The 27,363-nt window shown below is 36.7% G+C and overlaps 1 protein-coding gene across 18 annotated transcripts in view; it reads right to left on the minus strand.

The window, feature by feature from the left end:
• RIMS2 (regulating synaptic membrane exocytosis 2) overlaps positions 1-27,363 on the minus strand; it is a gene marked incomplete at its 5' end in the record, with an annotated part of 516,464 nt that overhangs the window by 374,425 nt on the left and 114,676 nt on the right. For all 18 annotated transcript variants that reach the window (XM_082015603.1, XM_082015596.1, XM_082015619.1 and 15 more), the window contains one exon: positions 199-509. In XM_082015603.1, the coding sequence (XP_081871729.1) occupies positions 199-509 (311 nt within the window). The remainder of the gene's footprint in view (positions 1-198; positions 510-27,363) is intronic.

Genomic DNA, 27,363 nt, shown 5'->3' on the forward strand with positions numbered 1-27,363 from the left:
GAATGAAGAACACACATTGTCGATGACCATCTGAATACAGTAAGAGACTCCTCAGCTTCTGTTTCTTAGGATTGTTTCAAAAAGCCCAGTATGTATTTTATAGGCTACAGAATAAAAATAAGATAAAACTTAAAAAGATAAAATTTGTAGCATAAATTCAGCAGACTTTATCAGTATAAACATTGAATACTTTCTTACCTGTCTGATGTTGTGTCACTTGTTACTTGATGCTTTATTCCGGAACCATTCTTAATTGAGTCTTGTCTTGTGAGCCCTTGAGATCGGTTTTTGTCCAAAACTTGTGTGGATACATCACCTGATGGTCCTTGGTACTGCAAATGCTCCTGCAGCTTTGCTTTTTTCTCTTGAGGTGCTTCCTCATTCCGCATACCTCTAACGCCTTCTTGGTCAGGCTGCTGTGGTGCATTTGATCCACTGTTATAGAACCAGGCTCCTGATTTTGTGAGGATTTCTTGTTGTTTTCGGCACAAGTTACATACCCACATTACCTGTTCAGACATAGTTAAATGGAAAATCTGTTAGCTTTTAAACACTGTAGACAAAGTTTTCATCAAGCATACATCAACTGATTGTTGCCATTTCCAAACGTAAAAAGAATACTATTTCAATTCTTTCTATTAAAATTACCCGAGTTTTAAAATATGTCTGTACAACCTTGAAGAAAATTGTTTTAGAAAAAATACAAATACAAAAAAACTTTTATTCCATTTTCACTTCATCATTTAAAATACATGGGAAAACCACAGATAGTAGCCGTATAAATGAAAAGGATCATTTGATTCCAGTGGCAGTAAATGTAAGATTTGAAAATTAAGACCATAGGTTGAGGATGATGAGATGACAGAAAAAAAGAAAGGAATAAAAAATTCATTAAACATTTAATCCATTCTCTTACTAAGTCAGAGTAAGAAACTTTGGAATAGATCCTCTGCTCTTATAAAGAAGTAATTTTATAATTCTCAAAAATGCTCTGCTATTTACTTCAGTGGTGGTCTGTGTTTACATGAAGCAGCTGACTTCAAGAAGTGACTTGATTTTCAAAGCTATTGTAAATTAAAGTCATTTTCTAAATAAAATAACACAATATATAAGGTGGTGAGTCTCTCCATAGCCAAGGTTTAGCTTTCACTGTATGCTTACTGAACTATTAAAATTACAGCTTCCCAGTTGCGATATCCTGCATGTAGTAATGAGATTTTGTAATATTCTAAAATGTACTTGCTTGCAAAGGTTTTGTATCTGATCACCTTAGTCACATGGCAATACAGGAAATTGCCAATGCCAATTACCTGTAAGTTAATTTCACATTCAGTTCTTATGTTATATGAGAATAAATCAGGATGTAATTAATAAACTACAACAGACCAGTTATTAATACTATGGAACATTCAAAGTGTTTATAGTGTTATCTTAAAATCTGAATTGTAAATAGCATTAATTCACCACAAGTTTAGTTATTTAATCCTTAATCTTCATTTTTCTTTAGCCTTAACTCAGCTTTTCTGTCCTTTTTATATTTTTGTATTAGCTCACAGACAAAATTGCATCATTTTTACTACATGTTCCTTGAATGTCTACATTCAGCCTTCAATCTAGTTATGATGCCTCCACTTCTAATCCTAAACCGCCTCTTTTTCAAGGGTTTACAGTACAGGACATTCAAAGGCTTACATTAGTGCTCTTCCTTAGTCTTTTAAATGCAGCTAGCTTGATGGGTGAATCACACGGAAAATGTAGTTTCTACCTCCATAGTACATCTAGCTCAGTCCACCAGAAAAGGTTTCAGAAGCTGCAATCCATATCTTACTTTTATTTTCCAGGCAGTTATCAAACAGAAAATTTGGGCCATGCTGTTCAGTCAAGTCTCACCAAAAACGTTTTGATGAAAGCTTCATATAGAAGGCTACTTGGATGCAGGTTCGTACTCAAATTGAACTCACTGACTGCCTCATTCACAAACTGCCAGGCTGGGCAGGAAAAGGAGGCACCGCTTGCCCATTTAATGTTGCCCCATCCTGGTAAACTTCCTTCTTAACTTTTTATAGTGCTGATACTCCATCTTTGAGAACTCGTGCCTGCTTGTTTCAACAAGACAGAACAAGCTGTCAAAGCACTGAGGGTAAAAAAAGAGACTCCCTGAGTTGCAGCTTGCGCTCTGAAGTAGGTTAGACGTCCTGAGAACAAAGGTCAATCCTGTGTATGCTTCAGGCCTGGCCATCATTCAAATACAAATATAAGAACAGGCCTGTTTTACCTTTGCTAATCAAGTTAGAAAGTACACGAAAGCTCCAAACTGAAATTTCAGCGCCAAAGACAGACGTATTTTTGCCCTCTTTAATCAATAGCAATTCAAAGCCTTTAATATTTCTGCTTGGTTTGTACACAGCTGAAAGACGTATTAAACTTTCCATATATGTGTCTGCTCAATGAAAGGACCAGATCTGAAACAATTATTTAAGTATACAAATATATAACAATTTGAATGACTACAAGACAAAATGCCCCAAAGTTTTTGTGTGCTATTTTTCCTTCTGTTAGAAGATGTTAAAGTGTCACAAAAGCTAGATATCACAGTCTAAACACTTGAGCAACTCTGTCCTTGGCTGACAGCCACATTTTGTCCCAGGACAATGCACTCCAGGATGACCAGTATTATTCTCTTGTACCTAACAGAATGAGAGGTCCTTCAGAATCAATACAATTTAATAGCTCCCCCTCTAAAAGTAGAATCAGGAAGAGTACTCCTGACCTAACCTCTTCCCCGTGACACACAAAATTTAGTGATCTCTTCCAACATAAATCTCAGCTCCTGACAAACTAGGTAGATGACGATGTATAGCAGAACAGAGCAATTGTCAGTGCTGTGAGTCCCACATGAAACAAGCAAATATTTTATGATAAAAGTTCCACCAAATCCAGTCCCTGATTAAAGATGCTATGCCTATCTTTGTTGTCACTATTTACTGCATCGTCATCTGGTATTTTATTTCCATTTCTACATCTTGGAAGCTGCTTTTACAGATTGTCACAGTGATGCTTTAAGGAAGACATCGTATTATCTGGCCCTACTGAAGTCAAATTGGTTCCAACTGTTTCCATTGTGCAATGTTTCTTACACACTACAAAGTATTTGGGTCAGACCTGCAGGAAACAATAAGAGCACTTAAACTGAAAACACCTCATGAAAAAAAGAAAACTAAAAACAAACAAAAAATTTACTTACGGTATTTCATGTTGAGAAAAATACAAACACACAGCATGAAAAATGCATATATTTATGCATCATGCAGATTTTTGCTGCCTTTCTAAGGTTTCACAATATCATAATATTTCATTATGTTTCTTATGTTTCATTATGTTTATAGCTAACACTTCTGATAAAGCCTTATTTCCAATGTACTTTCAACATGCAGACTTCCGTAGTGTTGACCCAAGCAGTTATAATTTTAGCTTCAAATAATCATACACAATGAGCAGAACGGCAACTGTCACACACACATAGAAATATCGGCGCTTTCAGTGAGCACCAAGAAATTCAAGCCTTCAATTAGCACAGGGCTAAACTGACTTCTCCATCTTAACGTAGCATGTAGAAGATTCTTGCAATTTAAAAAATACTGGTAATTTACAGTGCAGAACTCTCACTTAAATGACAGACACGTATGTAAGAGAGTGTCATAAAAACACAGATGGGAAGGTGGCATATTCCTGGACAGGACAGGACTTCTCCTTCTGCCCCCAGGGGCCTGCGAGAGAGCTCTCAGCAGCTCACACGCTCGCAGAGCAGCTCTTTCCCCGCCAAGTCCCCTCCAGGACTGAGCATTTCATGTGACTGTGACAGCAGCACAGCAGAGAGGGGAAGGGGAGAAAACACGAGTGGATCACATGCTTTAATACATGCATTTTGATATATCTGCAAAGAACCACCACAGACGTTTCCCTTCTAAAACAGCAATTAAAAAAGGGCTAATCCCTTACATCAGAAAGCTGAGCTCGAAGGTAGGCACGCTACCTACCACACCCATTTTCAAATCTAACCACCACTCAAGAATTCCACAGCTGTGAGCACATTTTGTACACGAACATCAGTGTTGCAATTTGTTGGCGTCAGTTCTTCGCAGCATGGGAACATGCCAATTTGAAAAGGAAAAAATGGACAAAAATCTGTTGTCCAACTCCTCTAGTTATTGTTTAAGTGCTGGTTTAACACTAGTCTAAAGTGCTAACGGTACTGTACGGAGATGTGCACCTCAGTACAACAGGCTGAAGCACCACCTCGTGCCTAGGACAAGAATTGCTGAAGTTTTCAAACAAATTTCTCCTGTAAAGTGTGAAAATAAGCACACGAAATCTATCTAGCCTGACATTTTCACATTAACTCTTAGTTTAATTTGGTTTTTTAGGAAAAATTTCTCTTTTTTTAATGCAATACTGAAAAGAAATATTCCGAATTTGGATTAGACAGATTTACCTCGAACCTTCCACGTGCTTTTCATTCACAAAGATTTATTCCATACACGGAAGAAACAAGTTCTAACTATTTTTGTATTTTTTCACCAATTTTTACAAGTTTATTCTATAATGTGCTCTAACTTCTGCTAACATTGCCCAAAAGCTTTCATCATATAATATTAGCACTTTTTACTATATAAGTGCACAAAACCAAATTCTGCAAAACCTGCATTATCGACATAATCAGCCATTTCACATTTACACATCAGACATAATTAGTGCACAAAAAATCGCTCCTTTATGTTGTCCTAAATAAAACATTAGAGATTTGTCTATTAAATTCTTCCAAACACCTTTCACACACCACTTGAAACTCAATGAAATTAAAAAGATATTTATAAAGAAATTACACCTGCAGACATTTTAAAGCAAAAAAAAGAGGTAATTTTATAAAAAGGATATAGTATGACACTCATCTTAATATTTTCAGATACATCATGTGAAAAGACAGCTACCTTATGAAATACCATTCACTGGTCCCCTAAGGATAATTATAGATGGCCCAACACTAACTTCCAAGAACAAAATGGAAATCTTTCTTTTAAGAATAAATTAAAGGACACAGTATATTTGATTACCTATAAGCCTGAGTTTGAAAGCTTGGACACTACAATCTAAGAAATAATTACACCAAATCCTCAACAGCTTTCATAACATTACTTTGAATTACAGGTGTGCAGAGGTGCAAAATCATACTGAAAGTCTTCCATAGGACAGGATGGTTGATTGTTACAGTTTTACCAAATGTTGTAGAGTTCAGCTGCTTGGCAGAAGCACGTAATACATTAGCATTATACTAACTGTTGTGCTTGCTGTTAAAGTTCTTCAGAAAATTTCTTTTGGTTTAAATATATATATTATTTATTTTGTCTTCATATCTTATGTAAGATACAATGCCTTAAACATTATATAATGTCACAAGAATACAACATTGAAAGGAAAGGGGAAGAAAAATGGAAGAGTAGGAAAACTCCTTGCTTGGGTCAAGCATCAAGGTAACTAATCATGTTTACCAAGATACTAAAGTTAGTCCTTTTTTTTTTAATCTGTCACAGATGCAAAAAAACTTCATTACATCATGGAACAGTGCAATGTTTGAAGCCACCCTGTACCAAGGAAGTTTTTTTCGAGGAGAGTCACTGTGTTGACTTGGAACAGACACTGCCAAACCAGCGCTGGCACTCAGCAACGTGAGTCACCCATAGCACATCTATGCATCTTTGGCTAATGTGGCACCAGTGCCCGATAGTATCTTCCTTACCTCTAGACCCAGTTTCTGCTGATCTTTCCCCATTTTGCTTATTTGAAATATAACAATGTTTCCAAAGAACTATAATTTTAATCAGTGGGTCTCCTGGTTCTGGAACTGCAATGGTCACTTTGAACACTGTCTCCCCAGAAAGTGAGACTGATCTGCTTTTCTGGTTACTGGTTTGTTTCTGAACACATTAAAATCTCCCAAAGTTTTCTAGCAAAATAGGAACAGTGCTATTGATTGCCCCAACAGAAGTAAACAAACAGATAATTCCCAAACTGAATGATTCTATGATCATTTGCAACTGCATTTTGGTAACTATTTTTCTACATAAAAATAAATCCAAATAACTGTTTTAAAATCAACAGGACTACTCTGGATTTATTTGACTGTAACTGAGAACAAAAACTCCTTGCAGTGGTTGCAGTACTGTGAAATATTCCTTAAAGATGGTTTAGGTTTTTATTTGATATCAATCAGTTTTACTGCTTCTCTTTCAAAGCAAAAATGAATCTGCAAGTTTTCATATCCTCTAAAAAGAAATTAGTAACATTATTGACATTGCATAGTACCGTCTTTTGATACTGCACTAGAGCAAACAGAGGTTGTATCTTTATAATTATCCATTCAGCTCTACCTTATTCAACTATACCTGTGGGATACCTTCACTCTGCGTCACACCATTTCCTTCTGTGAAATTAATGCATTTAGTCAATGAAGTATATTACAGGAGCAAAGAAAATCTCTGAATTTGTGATTGTTTATAAGAGTTAATAAATATTACCCACTTTTTCAATATTTTGCTATGCCACTAGTCTGTGCTATGGTACTGACTTTCACTTTCATGCAAGTAATAAAGTTATAATCAGTTTGACCAACTGCCAAAACTGATGTAACGTTTACTGGCCCTATATCCGTAATGATACATGGATACCCATCCTCCAAAACTGTATTAAACACCACAAGGATTCCAATACCAGTTAATAAAAGTGGGAAAGGTTACAATATTAGTATGAGACTAACATCTTTACACATGTTTTAAAGGATACGTGTATTTGCATACAAAAATTCTGTATACTGAGAGGATGGCCATACTACACATTTGCTCTTGAGTTTGTGGTGAATGGATATATTATGTATGAATAGTTATGATGGTTATAAACAACCAAGTCAGCATAAAATTAGTATATCCCTTCTTGTGCATGCATTTGGTACTGTATACATTTACATGATTCTATCTTTTAAGCATAAGAGACAAAAAATCGTAAGTGACTACAATTTTTAAAAGGTACACTCACTCTTTTTTACTAATGCTGTACTTATCCTAATGGGACAGTTCATCTCTCTTGTATCGATAGTTTTATTATTCTTAAGGCATACACTTGCAATTTTGTTCATACTTTTTTTTTTCAACCAAGAGTACAATCAGTGAATGAGACATCTGACTGGGAAAACAGATTATTTATGTTCAAAAAGTGTGACAAAGGCCTCCACATGCACAGTAGGACTAGAAACTGTTAGTTGCAGTGCTAATCTAGGTGGGTTAATATAAACCAGAGCACATTCTTTCTAAAGTATACTGTATAAAAAGAAGCAATTCACATATAAAATAACTGATATTCTTTAAGATAAAGGCACTAATTTGTTTTTTTTTCATTATGGCACAGGCAGAACTCAACATTGTCCAGTCCAAAGTGTTTCGAATCAATGCCTATTGGAAATAGTGCATAATTCCTGTACAGTGCCATATTGACCATACACAACTCTTTCATGAGCTTTCATGATTTCATGAAGAACTAGATAGTGTAAAGACTTCCAGTGAGGAAATGGCTAACATGAAACAGAGTGTGATGTGGACATGGTACACTCCAGTGAGCATTGCATCCCAGCAAATGCATCTGCACTGCTTCCAAAATGGAGTTTGTAAGCCCACACAGTACTCCACAGGGCCATGAGGGCTCATTAAATAAGCATGGTGGGTTTTGGAATGAAATAAACCTGCCATAGGTGAACACAATCTACAACACAGTTCCACAAAGTCTTTCTCTAGCCTTGAAAACTTGCATAATTATGTAATATATTGAGAATGTAGAGTTGACCATGCTACACCTTTACTAAAGTTTCAGATTTGTAACAATCTTAAGAAAGCAAGAGAACAGAGCACACGTGTTGTCACTTTTCTCAGGAACTTTAAGCTCACTAAACAAGAATACTGCATAGAAAGAGACCTCGTGTATTGATTCCAGTGGCTTGCTGCTTCAGGCAACAGTATTTTTTTAACAACTTTATAATTTTAAAAAGTTCCATCTTAAAATTAACTAGAAATAATGAGGCCAAAATCTGTCAAAATGCTTTTCCAAGTCCCACAGCTACAATGGAAAGAATGCCTTTTAATTTCCGGCACTCATTTATTCCAAGCTAGTTTGTTTATTCTTGTACCAGTGTTGTCATTTAGTTTAAATAGCTCCTTCCTCTCCTCAGGGTTTGCTGCCTGATGTTTTTATAGAGACCAATCACATACTCTCTCTGCTTTCATTTTTCAAGACCAACTAGATTTTGCTCTTTCAGGCTAAGCCTATACTAGGAAGACATAATCATGTCACAGGGCCAGGTGCTGGCCCATGGTTGCCCGCTAATTCTTACGCTTCCTGGCACAGTTAGGCCTTTGCCAGCCAGCCTCCCCCAGACAATGCCAGCACAAAGTGTAGGAGAACAGCATGGAGCAAGAACTGCTCCTAATAAGCAGCTTGGAAACAGCTACCCTGCGGAATCCAGGGTTTGTTGAGCAGGACTGAGCCACACAGGGGTCCCTGGCCTGTAGTTCAGAGCAGAAATTCTTTTTAGTCTTTAAATTCCTGATTTTACACTTGGTGCTATTTAATCTCATTTTTACTACTGGAGTTCACAAGTTCATCTGGTTCTTTACTGTATGGTATCCTATTGCTCCCCTACACTGGTAAGTATCCAGCTTTGTGTCACCGATGTATTTAATTACAACATTCTTGTTCTCTATGCCAAGGCCACTAGTGAAAATATTAAAGATCTTCCCTACACTAATGCTTGAGGAACTCAGCTAGGAAGTTGCTTATAGCTTTCCCCTCTATATCATTATTCAAATAATCCCCATTGTTTCAGTTTAACCAATAATTTCTAGGTGATCTTGTATCATTTAATCCTCTGCAAAGAAGTTACAGTTAATTGTCACCGCCTAATCCCTACCCATCTCTGCACACAAACGAGTTCCTTGAACTCTTCAGTCCAACTGTTTTTGCCTATTTGTTCCCTTAATTCTTCAAAAAATAATTCCCTCTGAGGAGACTGTTGTTAGAGCAACTTTGCTGATGGATTAAAAATTTGGGATGGAGGAAAGGCAGTTAAGGTTTTAGTAGAAAAATACAAATAGGCAGTTACAGCTGGAGTAAGGTAATATAAATAGACAGTGGAATTACTAATTTTCCACAATTTTACAGAAAAGTGATTGATGCTTACTGCTTATAACATAAATCCAGGATGTCTGAAAATATTAAGTTTTATTTAAGAGACGATTATTACAACATTTTCTCATTTTCTTAAATATTTTAATAATAAATAATTCAGGCAAAATAAGTACTGTGTTCCACCAGATTTGGCACACAGTAGAAATCATCCAAATAATAGTTCCAAGTTGTTTTATTTCACAAACATTTCTACTCTCAAAGGCACTAGTAAAATATTCAAATATCTTACAGAGATTTAATTTTGAGACTTTTGTTGCCTGAAAGTCTCAATTAGATGTTATTTATGCTGCTTTGTGTTCAAAGTTTTGTACTCATGTCACAGCTTCATTAAGGAACCAGCTATAAAAATAAGAAATGATCTACAGCACAGAGGTGCTGAATATTTTCATTAATTAATGCTTGTAAACTGTCTGAAGAAGAACGGCATTAAGTGTTCACAGGTTATTTACTACTGCAAGACACAATATCAACATCAACAAGAGGCCAAAAAGGGAGAAAATGTGACAGGACCACAATAATCTTGGGGTCTGTATGCAGATGGCATTAAATTGAAGCCAACAGAACTACACCACTTACATCACCTGTGCCATCACTCATTACTGAAATTGTCTGAGAAAAATGAAAGATCCAGCCGTAATGAAATGTAACAGAATGACAACCGAATGGTAACAGAAAAATAGAGATGCTTATCATGCAGTTATTGCTGTATTGAACCCCACATAAATGTTACAGAATCACTAAGGTTGGAAAGGACCTTCAAGATCATCAAGTCCAACCATTAATCCAGCGCCACCATGTCCCCTAAACCATGTCCTGAAGCGCCACATCCACACGTTTTTTTGAACACTTCCAGAGATGGCGACTCCACCACCTCCCTGGGCAGCCTGTTCCAATGCCTGACCACCCTCTCGGTGAAGAAATTTTTCCCAATATCCAATCTAAACTTGAGGCCATTTCCTCTCATCCTATCGCTGGTTACTTGGGAGAAGAGACCAACACCCACCTCACCACAACCCCCTTTCAGGTAGTTGTAGAGAGCGATAAGGTCTCCCCTCAGCCTCCTCTTCTCCAGACTGAACAACCCCAGTTCCCTCAGCCGCTCCTCGTAAGACTTGTGCTCCAGACCCCTCACCAGCTTCGTTGCCCTTCTCTGGACACGCTCCAGCACTTCAACATCCTTCTTGTAGTGAGGGGCCCAAAACTGAACACAGGATTCGAGGTTCGGCCTCACCAGTGCCGAGTACAGGGGCATGATCACTTCCCTACTCCTGCTGGCCACACTGTTTCTGATACAGGCCAGGACGCTGTTGGCCTTCTTGGCCACCTGGGCACACTGCTGGCTCATGTTCAGCTGGCTGTCAACCAGCACCCCCAGGTCCTTTTCCGCCAGGCAGCTCTCCAGCCACTCCTCCCCAAGCCTGTAGCGTTGCATAGGGTTGTTGTGACCCAAGTACAGGACCCAGCACTTGGCCTTATTAAACCTCATACAGTTGACCTCTGCCCATCGATCCATCCCTCTGCAGAGCCCTCCTACCCTCCAGCAGATCAAGACTCCCACCCTGCTTGGTGTCATCTGCAAACTTACTGAGGGAGCACTCGATCCCCTCATCCAGGTCATCAATAAAGATATTGAACAAGACCGGCCCCAGAACCGAGCCCTGGGGAACACCGCTTGTGACCGGACGCCAGCCGGATTTAAGGCCATTCACCACAACTTTCTGAGCTCGGCCATCCACCCAATTCTTTACCCAGCGAAGAGTAAACCCATCCAAGCCACGAGCCGCCAGTTTCTCCAGGAGAAAGCTATGGGAGACACTGTCAAAGGGTTTACTGAAGTCCAGGTAGACAGCATCCACAGCCTTTCCCTCATCCATTAGGCAGGTCAACATTCTTCAACTTGAACTTTCTGTCTAGACTCTAACAAGTCACAGCAGCCCAGCTCGTTGCAGGCTGCAAAGCTCAGCCAAAAAAATAAGACATGGAATCATAGAATCACAGAATATCTCAAGTTGGAAGGACCCGTAACAATCATCGAGTCCATCTCCCTGCTCCTCGTGGGCCTACCTAAAACCAAAACATATGACTAACAGTGTCATCCAGAGGCTCCTTGAACTCTGACAGGCTTGGTGCTGTGACGACTTCCCTGGGAAGCCTGTTCCAGTGACCAACCACCCTCTCAGTGAAGAACCTTGCCCTAATGCCCAGTCTGAACTTCCCATGATGCAGCTTCATTCCATTTCCTTGTGTCCTATCACTGGTCACTGGAGAGGAGATCAGCACCTCCACCTCCGCTGCCCCCTCCCCTACAACAGAAGTTGTAGACTGAGATGAGGTCACCCCTCAGACTGCCCTTCTCCAAGCTGAACAGGCCAAGTGACCTCAACCACGCCTCTTAAGTCTTGCCTTTGAGACCTTTCACCACCTTGGTTGCCCTCCTCTGGACACACCTCCCGCAACAGGCTAGCTATGCTGTGCTATCCAGGCTGGAAACCTACACTGCGTTTCATGCTACAATAGCTACACATCTTATGCCTACATGAGATGCAGCCACAGTTAACCCTGGCAGAACACTAAGAAAACCTAAGATCTAAAAAAATATTTTATATGCATGTCAGTTTAATGAATTTCAAAATAGAAAAGGAGAATAAAAGTAGAAAAGCAACAGACTTAGTGACACCTAACACAGCCAGGTATACATTATTTACCAATATCCTGAAGAGAACAACCATATTTGACAGAAGGAAAAAGGAAGTTATGTACAATTAAATAAAGCTTTTTTTTTTTAATCCAGTGTCATATAATGCCCTTTTTTAGGAAATACATTTGGTTAATTGCCTACATTTCTACTTTATATATATTGACAACTCTCCGAATAGAATAAATATAAGAAATAACTTTCTTATTTCTTCCTTTAAAATATCTACAAATTCCACATATGCAAAGTCTTTCTTCAGCATCCTGTTGAGGTAGCTAGCTGAATGCTTCCCCTTCATGGCTAACATAAGTTAGCAGGCTTTGAAAGTGTTATTAGTGAGATTTAGTGCCTTCCCTAAAATAAGGACTACTTCACATTTCACCCAGATAACTGTATCTACAGTTTAATGACCACTTCCTGCTTTGTTGCTCTTTTGCATCCTTCCTTCTTGCAGGGAAGGGGAGATATAAGGTGGTAAAACTCTTCACGTACACATTATGTGTACGTGAACTGACAGTAGAAAGCAGAACAATGCAAAGTCTCATAGCTTAAGTCTTCCATGTCTCATAACAAGTGTCTTTCAGTCTGGAGAAGAGGAGGCTGAGGGGAGACCTTACCGCTCTCTACAACGACCTGAAAGGGGGCTGTGGTGAGGTTGGTGTTGGTCTCTTCTAAGTAACTAGCGATGGGACAAGAGGAAGTAGCCTCAGATTGTGCCAGGAGAGGTTTAGATTAGATATTAGGGAAATTTTCTTTATGGAGAGAGTGGCCAAGGTTAGGAACAGGCTGCCCAGGGAGGTGGTGGAGTCACCATCACTGGAATTGTTCAAAAAACATGTGGACGTGGCACTTCGGGACATGGTTTAGTGGGCATGGTGGTGTTGGGCTGACAGTGGGACTTGATGATCTTTAAGGTCTTTTCCAACTGTCGTGGTTTAGCCCCAGCTGGCAGCTAAGCACCACGCAGCCGCTCGCTCACTCCCCCTCCCACAGTAGGGTGGGGGAGAGAATTAGGAAAAAACCTCGTGGGTTGAGATAAACACAGTTTAATAGGACAGAAAGAAAGAAGGAAACAACAATGATAATACCAACAAAGGAATGTACAAGAACAAGTGATGCCCAATACAGCGATTGCTCACCACCCAGTGATCGACAGCCCGTCCCCAAGCAGCGATTTCCGCCCCCCGGCCAACTCCAGTTTATGTACTGGGCATGACGTCGTATGGTAGGGAATATCTCTTTGGCCAGTCTGGGTCAGCTGTCCTGGCTTTGTCCCCTCCCAGCTCCCCGTGCACCCCCAACCTCCTTGCTAGCGGGCCAGCATGAGAAGCTGAACTGTCCTTGACTGCTCAGCAACAACCCAAAACATCAGCGCATTAACAGTTTCTCATCCCAAATCCAAAACACAGTGTCACACTGGCTTCTGTGAAGAAAAACAGCTCTATCCTGGCTGAAACCAGGACACCAACCTTAATGATTCTGTGATTCTGTGATAATATGAGAATATAGGTGAAGTAAGAATGGGAAACAAGTCATGGACTACGTGTCTTGAAGAATACCAATAGCGGAATAGGCTAGTAATCTCCTTTCAAAAAAGAGTCCACAGTACAATTTCAGTTAGCAGCTAACAACTAGTGGACTTTTCAAAGAATATGACCTAATTATAAAGATAATGTAGTCCTGACAAACTTCTCTCATCAGAACAAAAGACTTTATAGAAGTATGTCCTGGAAACCATGTCTGTGCCTTAAAAATGACATGCAGTTTGCCTAACAAAGAGCATGTAATTTGTCAGGAAATCTTTTTAAATAGGCTCTGAAGTTGTTACATTCCAGCTCACAGCTGGAAGCTCTTATCAATTTACCTTGATAAAACCAGCATATCTTACTAGTGTCATCTCCATGTGGCTTCTGCTTTTCCCTTCATTTTTTCAGGATACACTACTGACAATATTGAGTGAAACAAGTCAAGGTCTGTGGAGACACCACATACAGCCTGTATAAATGGGCTAGGTTAACTGTTTGAGGCTTCAGAAAGAAAAGTGGTTAAACAGGCACTTTCACTGAGATTAAATCCTGACACAATGGTTTCTCTGTGAAAGAATTTTTTATCTTCTCAGGATGTGAAGTTATATGTGTTTTCATTCCCAATTCTGGACCAGATCTGACCCACATTTATCTCCACGAAGGCGAAGACAGTGGTCTATTTCTCTCTGACAAAGCCATCCCTTTCTTCCCTAGCTGTTATGTGTAAGTTTGTAACTGGTGCATGCTCTACTTCAAACAATTGCCTTACACAGCAGACAGCTCCTGTTTTGTGGGTTTGGGGCATGAACAAATCCATACCTGTGATGACCATATGACATGCAGATTATAATGTGCTATAAAGGACACAGCATTATATTACACTTTCCTAGAATTGGATAAAAAGTAGAAATGGAAATAATCTGAAATACTGACTTGGCAATAAAATAATAAAATATTTCTGGCTCCCTCTAGTGGGCTTTAGTCATGTAGCGTGTGAGAAAAGTTACAGTAATGCACCAACAGTAAAAGTCTTTGGAAAGTTGTAACAAAAACTTCGAAGTTTTCCCTCAATATATTTCTGAAAACAACACCTAAAGTTAGCCAGAGGTTAAAGGTTCCTGTTTCATTTTATTTTTCTTTTCTTTTAGATTTTAAATCTAGATATTTGAAAGGCTTAAAGGCCATGTATTGATCTAATACCTAACTTTAAGTATTTGAATATTCCCCCTGGTATAAGGTTCTCTGATGAAATCGTTCATGTTATAGGGTCAGCTTTTCTATAAACAAAACTAAGTTTGAGTACTTTAGGATTTCTTCAAATCTGTGAAGTACAGATTTTCACAGTGCAAATCCTTGAATCTTTCTGAATTTCCAAAATCCCCTGTGTCAACAGTGAATATCAGCCACTTTTTTTTCTTTTTTTTTTTTTTATGATTTTTCCACCTCAATAGTATGCAGGTTCTCCTTAGAATAGCTGGTTCCAACTAAAAGACTAATTTAAATATATTTAAAGTGACCAAAAAAAATTAAAGATTTCCTCATATTTCTGTTGCACAGCTTATATTATCAGAGAATTCAGGAGCAGCAACTTTCAAGTTCCAAATTAGAACCAATCAAGTGTTTTGGTTATTGTTATTTTTGTTATTGACTAAAACTATACTTAAAGATTTTTCATTTTATCCCCTACTTTGAAAGCATTTGCATCTGCCAGTACAAAGAAATCAAATGTTTGAAATCCTAACTGAAATGTCACAGAAGCACTGACAAAATTTTGTGTAGTCTTTTGGCTGGTTTTGTTCTTTGTTTTTTTACAATTCAGACACTCATTCCAGTAATATGTTTAAATCAAAGTGGATGACAGATGATGAGCATGCCAGCAAAGTGCCTCCTGTTTTATGTAATGGATGACCACAACTGGGCTTATGAAGATCAGCTTATCATCACGGATTCTAGAACTGAAATTCCAGCCCATTCTTCACAATACTCTTATGTACACTGCTAGTATTTCAAAAGCTTTTTTGAAAGTGGTAACTTGTACAGAAAAAATTCGGAAAGATTGAGGGTTCCCCCCACTACAACTAATGTTTGTAATGGCAAAATTGTTTCAGCTTCAATTAAACTGCCACAGAGATAAAACTCTCAAAGACTCAGATTTTCAAATGAGGGCAGGAAAGTACTCTTTCACGGGGAAAAAAAAAAAAATTAATTTGTGGTCAATATTAGTTAAGTGTGAAAGCAATAAATCTACCTATAGACAACACAGAAGACTTGATATAATACAAGAACAGGGAGACAGTACAAGAAAAGGGAGATGGTATTCTGTTTTTTAATGTATGTAATCTGAAAAACTTGGTCCTATGACACAGCTGACATACAATTTACAGCCTGCCATATGACGCTGATTCAGCCAATACTAACAAACAATGGAAACCCTGTCCTCAGTTTTGAAGCAGTATGACAGTACTGCATTTTTCTTATATCTAGTTCAGAAATATGTTACCTGAAAAATGTTTGTTGAATAACACTTGTTTTGAGAGAGTAACTCAGAGAGCTAATGTCACTGTAGTAAATTCACACTTGCTCTGACTTCTGAAAGCAAACAGTATGTACACTTTCAACTTTTACAAAAGTAACATCAAAACAATAAGAATGCTGCTTAGTTTCTTCTTATGTATTGAGACCAGCTTCCTGAATGATATGAATTAATATGAGTTAATACTCAATGCGAACAGACAACTAGACAATTGTACACCTCAGGAGAAAAAGGCATTTGAACCCTATCTTCAATGTAGAGCTAAAACTATCCTAATCTCTTGGAAAAATACTACACATTCCCTACCTAGAACTTTAAGAAATGCAAATCATTAACAACAATAAATATCATCTTTCATAATCCCATGACCAAGTATCTGAGAGCAAGAACACCTTAATTAACCAGGTCATGACTCTGAAGTTATGTAGCAATTACACTGACACTGAAAGATGAACAGGTTAAATGAACACTAGTGATTAACACTGCCCGAGAAGTTTAAACATTTAAAGATAAATGGGAGATGTACCTGTATACATAGTCAACTAAATGACTAAGATTCTAACTTCAGTTAATAAATATACATTTACGATTCTATCAGTATAAAAACACTCTAGGGATTTTGTGAAAGTATACCAGCCCCAACATCAAAGAGAACTGTCAATTTTTTTATGTATTTGGTTTACAAAGCATAGGTATTTTACTTCTTACAGATCTAAAATGGTAAGAAGGACTTGTGAACTACATTAAACCAATGCTCAAAAACTGCAACCATCAGCACACATTAATCAACTAAAATTGAATTAGCTACCTGAAATCCAGGCTTTTCCATGGATCTCCTTGATGCTGAATGAAGGCATCTTTATAATAATTCAAACCAAGGAATTTTTCATTTTCAAATACCCTCCTATTTATACTTCATAGATGGCATCTTGTTTAAACAGTATTTGTCACATTTATTTAAATTTCTGCATGAATGCACTGAAGTCCAATATCTGCTGAAGTTGTCTACATAAAGTCACTCATACAATTGTCTTGCCTGTGCATCCAATATTTGATATATTTGCTATACAAATTCCTTTTTTCTCACAGCAGATCTACACAGCAGAGACAATCATAGAATCATAGAAGAGAATCATAGAATAGTTTAGGTTGGAAGTGACCTTTAAAGGTCATCTAGTCCAATCCCCCTGCAAGGAGCAGGGACATCTTCAGCTAGACAATATTAACCCAGGTGTGAAGCTTTTGTCATTTAATTCCTCAACCTATCAATAAACTGTTCCTTGAGGACACTAGCTAAAAAAAGCTCTAAGTAAACAGCTGAGGGAAAAAAAAAAAAAACATCTTGGGAGGTTTGCCGCTTTACTCTATTAGTAGCAATGTCTTCATTATTTATGTATAGGCACTGGTTTCCAGCCACTGAAGCTGAATCTAGATAATTAAACATTTATACCATTCCCTGCTGTGCTATAATGTCTAACTGTGTCCAAGGAGTCCTAGGTGTGCTGTTACACACCTGGGACTGAAACAAGGAATTTGCTGAGCTACCTTTGATAAAAGTCTACACCTGGAACTTAATAGCACATGATAGGGTTTCTGAATATTGCAACAGGTGGCAAATATAACTTACTGCTCAAGAACTGTTTCGTCTTCTGGTTCCAGAATTGCAAATAGCTTTATTAATTTGAACAAAAATGAAAGTGAAAATGTATTGAGGCGATAAAGTAAATATTGTTATTACACTATTTCTGTACACATTTTAGGATAAGATTATTTTAGGATAGCTTGAAGAAGAAATTAAATGGAAAACGGATCTATTTTGCACAATCTGAAATTAAAAGATACATTTCTAGTGCTATCAGGGTAGGAAAAATAGTTAGCAAAATGAAAGCCAGCTCATCTAATTCCACCAGCCACTGCTTTTCAGAAATCCATTACCATCTAAAAGAAAACCAACTACTACTAATTTTGGTACTACAAAATTACAACACCACAGTGTACACGTACAGGTCAAGATTTATAGGAGGAACTAGTACCTTTTATACTGACTGTTGTAAGTGAAAAAATTATACAAGCTTTTGGGCACATAAACCCTTGCTCATTTAACATCAAAGAAGCTTATATATGACTGCAAAAAGATTTTCAGGCTTACTTACTCTTCTAGTTAGTTTTCTGTTCTTTCTTAAGCAAGAAATATATCTCAGTGTTCTTCTAGCACGGAGCTTGCTAACAAAAGCAAAGTCTCACTACACAGATATATAAAAACACATGTAGTCGTTAGATTGAACTAGTTAAGAACATTCTGAAGCTACATCCTGTCAAGAAGTTGTTTTTTTTTTATTTTCCAAATAATTTTCAAATACAAGAGAAATTAGAAAAGGAGACTGGCAGTTCCTATGACCACATCTCCCTTTCCTTGAACACTGAGGAGGGTGTGCAATTGATCTGTGAATAAGGAACTGAGCCAAACGGCATCATGATGAAGAAAAAGTTAGCACAAAGTTGGACTACAATGTAGTTAATCTCCCTGTTCCTTGACTGTGATGGCCAGCACAGAGTGTATCTTAGTATGACAGTAGGCAAAGTTAACAACACATGGGAAGAGATCTAATTTAGGGAAAACATTTGTATGTCAAGTTAACCACCAGTACGATGCATTTGCTTTGTGTGGTCTTCATCAGGATTTCAGGCAAGTTTAAATCTGAAACTTTAATAAGATGTATGTATACTGACTACGTTCTATTACATGTCACATCGTGACAGTCCTGAAAACAGAAAGCTAGATAACGTATTTTTGAGTAGAGAAGATGATTTGATTATGCAATCAGAATAATTCTAACAGAGAGAAAAGAAGCAACTTTGTATTTAAATACATTTACAGAGAGACCATTTTACTTATGTTTGGCAATCCAACTCCAAGAAACAGAAGACAGAAAAACTGTGGGCATTCAGTGCCATGTTCGTTTAAAGCACCTTCTGCTACTGGAGGTGAATTCTATAGTGATGAAGGAGACAAGAGTGAGCTCTGAACACAGTAATATAAAGGACAGCGGCATAGACGAATGGATACATGAGAAATAGGATCAGAGGACAGCCTAGGATAAGTGGCCCAAGACAGGATGGTCTAAGTTGTCAACTCTCCGAATTACTTTTAGAGATCCCAATCTGAAAGCCAATACTGAGGAAATCATTAAGCTTTCTGCAGCAGAGAGATATCTCAGAAAATGATCCAGAATAATAGCTGGTACAGGAGGCTTTTGTCAGAGGTATTCTAAGTCTAGGAAATAATCTATTGTGTTTGTGAGTCTCTTTGTAAAATTTTTTTTTTTCAAATTTCAGTAATCTGGAAATTAACATATTTCTTTGTTAAAAAAGAGCATATCCTTTAGATCATATACAGCCCATGAAAACCTCGATGAGACTGAGAGTGTCTTTCCTCATAAGACACAAAGTCAGTCTCAGTCAAGTGTCAAGAATAGAGTGAGTTTACACAAACAGATATTTTCCAATAGCAAGCAGGCAGTGGTATGAGGAACAACCCATGGTTTCTACAGATACTTGTCACATTTGTGCAATTCCAAGTGAGAAAGTTGTAGGGCACTGTGGAGATACAGAACTCCAACAACCTCTTATTGTTCAAAAACAATAAGATTCTTGGTAGGGCCCAGGACCTGTTCAGAAAAGCAGAAGTAAAATTAGAATCTCTTGTTTAGACAGTGAAATTTCCACAAAATGACAAGAAGCATTCTCACCACCTTGGTCTCTCCTGACTGGAATAATATTATTCATTAATCTGGAACATGGTGATGGAAAACTGGGGAATAAGAAGTTTTAACTGCAGTAAGACAAGGAGAGGGAGAATAATGCCCTATGATAATTGCTTTTGATCTTTTCTAATGTAATTTTATATAGGATTGCTTTATGAGACTAATTTTCTAAAAATAACTGCCATTGTCTGAATTCTGTCTAGGAATCTCAAAAATTATTAAACTTTGATTTAATGATTAAAGTTCAAATAAAACTCCAAAGTCAGTCCAGTTACTAGGGAAATTAGCTTAGGAAATTAAATACATTTTGTAAATACATTTTAGTAAATACATTTGATTCTGAATTTGCTTAGAAAAGTCTTTGAGATGACCTTATAAAAAAAATTCTGCAGGCTCTTAAGACTGGTGAAGGTTGAAGACTTGATTTTTACAGACAACCTATTTGTCTGTGTCTTAAATATTTCAAAGTGCATAACAATACAAAGGTAGAAGAATTACTTCATGGAAAGTCTCAAATGTTTTATACACTTGCACAGGAAATAAAGACAGAACAAGGACAAGTTCCCTAGCATTGCTCCTCAGATTTATCCTTTACAGAATTATAAACAGTTCTGTTGAAGGCTTTGATTTATCTGTAGCAGTTTAAAACAGTTTCCCTAAAAACAGCTTCCTGAACCCTAAAATGATTAAATACAAATAAAAATAAATATAAATGAATATAAGTTTAAAAAACCACACTAAAAATTATGAAGGAACAGGAAAAGTATCAGAACTTCTGAAGGCCAGGCCACTGAATTTCGCATTTCATACCACTTTAAAACTTTTCACCTGAAAACAAACACTTGCAAAACATGAATTGATGTATCTAAACCTCAAATGTCCATAATGAATTTTACTAAAGTTTTTAAAAGCCAGATCATGACCAGAAAGAGAAGTGTTTAATTGATGATGCAGAAATACAGCTATGAATCAAAAATCTATTCTTCCAGTTTTGAGTTAGAATCTGTGAGGTTAATACCAAGTAGTTCAGGGTCTTTCCACTTTCTCTGATGGACTCAAGATCAGGTTCCAGTGCCATCAGTGCTTTCTCAGGAAACTATTCTTCCCAGCACTGAATGAAGGGGATGCAAGAAAATTAAGACGACTTCCGCTCACTAGCAGGATCATAAAGGAATCATGGTTTCTCTGAAGTCTCCTTTCTCCTTCAGCTTTTAAAAAACATGTTTTCTCTATACCATAAACACACATATACATCATCTTTTTGCTTCAGTTGACGATGGTTTTATGACAATCAATCAGCAACTGCATCCTAACTTCTGGGATGGAGAAAAAAAAACACCTTTCACTATCAGCAACAGGTATTGTCTAATCCAGAAAGATTTCCCTCTCCTTCAGACAGAGCAGCACTGACCTAAACAACATTTGTTGCAAATAATGTTTCCATATAGTTTAATTAAGTTGCATCTAACTTGAACCATAAAACTGGTGTCTTCATCTCTGTACCCGAGACAGTTATTAAGCAAAGAACAAGAAAATGAACACTTGAAAAACAAAACATGAACTAAGGTTTCTAAAACTCAAATGTCCATAACTAAACTCTGTACAAGGATTTTATCAAAGTTTTAAAATGCCAGATCATGTCCAGCAAGTGAAGGAACCTAAATGAGAAGGAACCATGTTTTCTTCTGCCAAATGTTTCCAAAAACTTCCTATATTAGGTTGCTTACTTATTTGTTTTTTCCAGAAATATCAGTGATTACTGTAAAGCCACTGCCTCCAAGCAAAGGTATGTAGTATATAATTTCATTTAAATTCAGGATAACGTTCAGTCAAAATTAAAATATTTTACTACTTCTTCATTTCCTACTATTTGCAATGAAGATATGTTTTTATACAAACTGTATTGCACTTCTTAGTTCCTCATCTTTTTAATTAGACCTTCCAGGATTTTCAATGATAATTAATTTCACCACTCCAGCTCATTTTAATAAAGTTATTGAGTTAAGAATACAATTGTCAAAATCTAAGGAAGATGATCCCATGAATCTGTGTTTTTTGAAATAAACTTCACTTCCATCAGCCTTAATTGACTCTGGTTTCTCAAAGAGCATTCCTCTACCTGATAGTTTTGAATGAATAATAGTGACACAAATGCAGGAAATCCTTTAAAATGTACCTTTGTTATTTAAAGAAAAAAAAAAATCCAGAAGATGGAAAAAATTCACTAATCACACTATTTCTCAATTAAAAAATCAACTTTTTCCTTCTCAGAGATGAACTTACTCTTTTATAACCTAACATAAACTATTACTTTCTGTCATTTTTGGGTCTCCATTTTGCATCACACAAAATTAAAAAATCCTATTTATATTGGAGTATCTGTTTTGATTGGTATCTGCATAAAATACACCAGGGTTTTTAACCTTATTGTTAGCACTAAAATAGCAAGATGGATACCACTGATCTCCCTACTTCACGATGTTTGTAGTTGAGAAAAAAAGTTGACCTAAAATACTTATTGTTCTTTCCACCGTCATAATTTCTAAAACAGCTATTTCAAAATCAGCAGAAACAGATATTTACCTAAAGCAACTTGAGGCACTGTCATTATTTATGGAAAAATCTAACTAGTTGATTAGCTAGAGAAATTCCTGTCACTTCCCTCCTTAACACATGTACATGGCAAATCTAGATAATTATACAACCTTATTACTGTGACCTCCTTCACTCTTTTTTTCTTTTATTTTCCAAGTGAATTTAGGATATGATACTGCTACAGTATAGATGAGTACCTCACAGACATTAGTAGTTGGATTGACTGTGGGAATACTGTTAACATGCATCAGTTGCTTACAATATTATACTGAAAGGGTAAATTCTTCAAGGAGACAATTGTTCCTTTTATTCATCTATCTTTTGTACTCTACAGCTACCTCTGTATTCTAGGAACTGGTGTTACTTCACAGCTTCTATGAGTTCACAGCCTTTTAACTGTGAAAAACTCAATCATGTAGGCCAAAAGAAAACTCTGTAACCCTCTAACAGACTGGGGGACCAGTATGTGGCCCACCACAAAGATCGCCTCCCCACTAGTAAAAACATATCCTAAATGGTAACAATAACAGATGGCTTACAACTTCTGCATGAAGCAATGTATTTCTGAACCACATGCAAGTTAAATGTGAGCCTTGACACTGCTATCAGTAAGAAAAATTACATTTATTGTAGTCAAAGACTTTGCTGTGTATACATTCACTAAATGCACATGAACCCTGATTTCTTTACTCCATCTAATATAGGAACTTACTTGACAAGCACTACAGGTCAAGTTGGTTTTGCAAGTGCAATTCTTTAGAATACATTAGAGTTTTTCATGGAAGAGCAGTTTTACACTAGCTCAGGTAGTATTCTCAACTCTGTCATTTAAATAATCACATTTAATTTGGTAAAATATTGAAATATATCCAGGCTTATTCTCAAATTCAGCTTTACACTACCTTTTCTAAACATAGCTAAAATGAAATTAGATTAAAATATTTACTCGAGGTGTAATACTAGCAAGACAAACACAGTGTCAGTGACATGCATAACATCTAACATTATTTCAACATTATGCTCAATATAATATGTGCACTACATTTTAGGAACGCTGACATACCATTTAACTTATAAAATGATCCATATGTTAATGTACAACTCCATGACATTGCTGGCATATTCCTAAATATTTAATATAAATATGTTTTCTTAATGTTTACTGGTATCTAATTGTATTGTCATTAAAAATCAAAAGTGAACTACCACACTAAAAAAAAAGTTACGAGCTAAAACGTTGAGTGCGTACATATCAATGATAAAATAACTTTTGCACACAGTGGTATTGTTAACAACTTTATGCCACTTTGATAAAACTCATTTGTATTTTTCTAAGAGAAACACCTATGAGACAATTACCTACTTCATTTTTTTAAACCGTGCACATATCATATTGCAAAACTAAAGGAAAAGTAGGGAGGGACATGCTCAGAAAAGCTGCAAACAGAGAGGAATATCATGCATAATGTTCACAACAACTCACAGATTATTAGTAAGTTATCTGAAAAACAGGTAAGCCTTTCATGCCAAATATTGCTTTCATTTTAATGACAGTAAGTCCCCTTCCCTTCAGCAGGAATTACACCTGTGCAAATGAAAGCAAATGTAGGCCAGGAAATAAGTCTACCCATAAAAGAAAAGAAGGTTAGACAGAAAAAAAGGCTCTAACCACTTTGTCCTCCTGGAGTTCATATCCACGAAAGCAAGAAAGAAAGGACAGAAAAAAAGACAAAGAAGGAAAGAGTCACTTTCATTTTGAAAGCAAGCATTAGTATTTGTTAGTAAAATAAACAAACAAATATAAAATTAATTCATATATAATCTCTTATTTCCCCTAGTAGTGAAGAAAATCTAGCGAAAAAGATGTAATTTTAATAATTTTCTTAATCTTCTCATGGGTGAAATGGAGATGATTTTTTATATCAAAGAACATATTTGTACAAAAAATTTGCACAAAGAAAATTATTTTCATAAAAATAATTTGAGATTCATGTCCTAATTACCTTAATAAAACAAATGGGGCATCTCATTAAAAGGATGCAGAATTTAGCTCTACATGCCTTGGACTGCAGTATTGCAAATTATCAGCATGCATCAACCCTTTGCACTTGCAAAGAGTCCAGTGAAATTAAGAATGTTTGTTTACTATAGCCAGATGCAGGGTATGCATAATGGCATAACTGCATGTTAGTCACTCAATGCATCTTTAAGATACTAGAGTTTTAAAGCATAAGGAGACAGAGTTTGTCACAAGTGTTCACCATATGTCATGTCAGATCTGTATTGTTTATATTTTCTTTTTCATACCCGTAAGTATTTAATACAAACATTCCCGTTGATTATTATTTTCCTTGAGGAAATTTTCTTTTTAGCTGTCTAAAACTGTAAATGGAATAATACTTCAGAAAACAAAAAATATTCAAAATTCTTTCAGTCAAAACTATTTCCCATTTTTGTGAATGATGAATGATTTTCTGGTACCTAAATTTCACATGCCAACACAGAGCCTAAATCTAGGCATGCAATAAAGCACTTCGCACTGGTTGGAAACACAGCTGCTCATCGAGAAAGGGTGACAACTCATTTTGTAGCTTTGTTGTTCAGATACCTATATGACATGTAACTTTGTGCTCTTGTGCTCTTACAGAAGTTTTATGTTCCCCCCAACACTAGAGACACAAACAAACAGGAGAGAATACAACAGAGGTCAACCAAGACAGTCAGGGCACTAGAGCTCACAATATCCGAGGAGAAGCCGAGGCAGCTAGGCTTGTTTAGCCAAAAGAAGGCTGGGTGGGGCAGGGAAGGGTGTGGGAACACAGGTACTGGCATTCCTCAACTACTGAAAGGTGAGCTATAAGGAAGACAAAGCCAGAATCTTCTTGAAGATGCACAGCTAATGAAAAAAATGCAACGATCAAGGGATTGGACCAGGTATAAGAAAAAAAAACAAATCACAAGAGTGGTTAAGCACTGGAAGAAGTTGCCCAAAGAAGTTACCGATTCTCCATCCCTGGAGATTTTTACAACTCAGTTGGACAAGATCCTGAAAACCTGGTCTAACTTCAAAATTAATCCTGCTTGGAGCAGGAAACTGGTCTAGATAACCTCCACAGGTCCCATCTGACCCAACTCATTCTATGATCCTATGTACGGTGGTAAAAGAGTAAAGTATTTTCAAAAATGCCAGGGGTTTTAGTGGCATTCTCAGTTATATGAATAGGAAATATCATTGAAAGCAATCTAAATCACAGGGTCTCTAAGCATTATCACTCGGTGTGCAGAGAAACATTTATCTGCACAGCATCAGGTGCTCTGCTACCTTCCTAGCATGGCTTCTTGTCCCACTGCAGTAAGAGTGGCAGTAGTTGCTCATAGGTATTTTGAATGGAAACACCTAGTGCCTTGATTTCTCATCCTCACCTCTAAAGAAATATACCCTACTATGCAGGAGGAGCATAATCCATAAGCAGGTATTTTTAGCACAGAGGGAGGCTAAGAAATTTTAAACATTGTAAATGCCTGAATAGTTTGTTTTCTTAGTGAACGTCTTGCAGCTGTAGGAAGGGCTAAGTAACAACAGAAAAGCAATTAAGTCGGAATAGTCCAGCTCCCCACTTTAAGGATTTAGAGAACAACTAAAAATAAGATTTTACAAAACAATGTGAGAATATTAAGTAAACTCCAACAAGACACAGTAGGTAAAATAGCACATGACAAAGATAAAGATTTTAAATACATTAAACTGAAAAAAAAGTAAAGGTAGCAGGTTTCACAAAAAACTGTGAAGCAGACACAGACATATTGCAAATTAGAAAATGAGAACATCTTTAAAACAATGAATAATGAATAAAAAATGTAAATATTAAGTAGAAGAGGTTAAAACTTAGACAAAGTTTTTAAAGTGGCAAGATCCTTAAGCAAACAAATTTTGAGACTAAATGTATCTTCATTACTTGATTTTTTTAATCATATAGCTTAGCTTACTTTTCTACCTGTCTAGGCTGACTATTCTTTTGAGCAGAATTGCCTTTTTCCAGCACAGTCCTTAACGTCTTAGTAACTTTTAATGTCTTCAGTTTTACTTTCTGTTTTTCATATTCTGCACTGCACCGCTATCCCTGAAATTTTAAAGCAGACTATAAATAAGGCCCATAATATTTCAAGAAAATGCTTAGAAGTTGTGCTATTTTGAAAGTGTTAATTCCTTATAATTTTCACTACACAAGACCCATAGTTTGGTCATTTGATGACAAGTAGTATTATGTGTAGTCTTCTCCTCAAAGATACACACTGAAGCACGGGACAAAAGGCAATAAATACAAGTTGGAACATGGGAAATTCTGAATAGATAGAAGAAAATTTTTCTTCTGTTTTTTAATCATAAGAGTGGTCAAGCACCGTAACAGGTTGCTCAGAGTGGCTGCTGAATCTCCATCCTTGAAGATTCAAAATTCCACTGGGCAAGGCCCTCTGAAAACTGATGTAATTAAACATTCTTTGAGCAAGAGGTTGGATGAGATGACATCCAGAAGTACTTTCCAACCCCATTTTTCTATGATACTTTTTCCTCACTCATGAAGAAAATCTAGCTATATTATCCTTTTTAAATAGCTTTCTCCTACATACAATACACCTACGTATATTTAAACATTTTATCTCTATTACAAAAATGACTAATACAATTTATCCATTGTCCTGACTACTTTTATGCTGATCTAACATAGTATTCCAGTCTAGCCAAATTGTAAGTGATATTTATATATAGAAAATTTTACCTATTATTTATTCTAAGTGTCTTCTGCAAACACACAGATGATCTGCACCTCTTCATACTATGAATTATGTTCTAATCTATTTTTTTCACTCAGTAGTTTTCACCTAAGATACGAGTATATTTAAAACACTTACGAGAAGTAAAACCATAATACACAAGAAGAAATGTAAATTAATATAAGAAAAGTA

The sequence above is a fragment of the Phaethon aethereus genome (assembly GCF_964289735.1).
Source record: "Phaethon aethereus genome assembly, chromosome: 2".
Lineage (NCBI taxonomy): Eukaryota > Metazoa > Chordata > Aves > Phaethontiformes > Phaethontidae > Phaethon > Phaethon aethereus.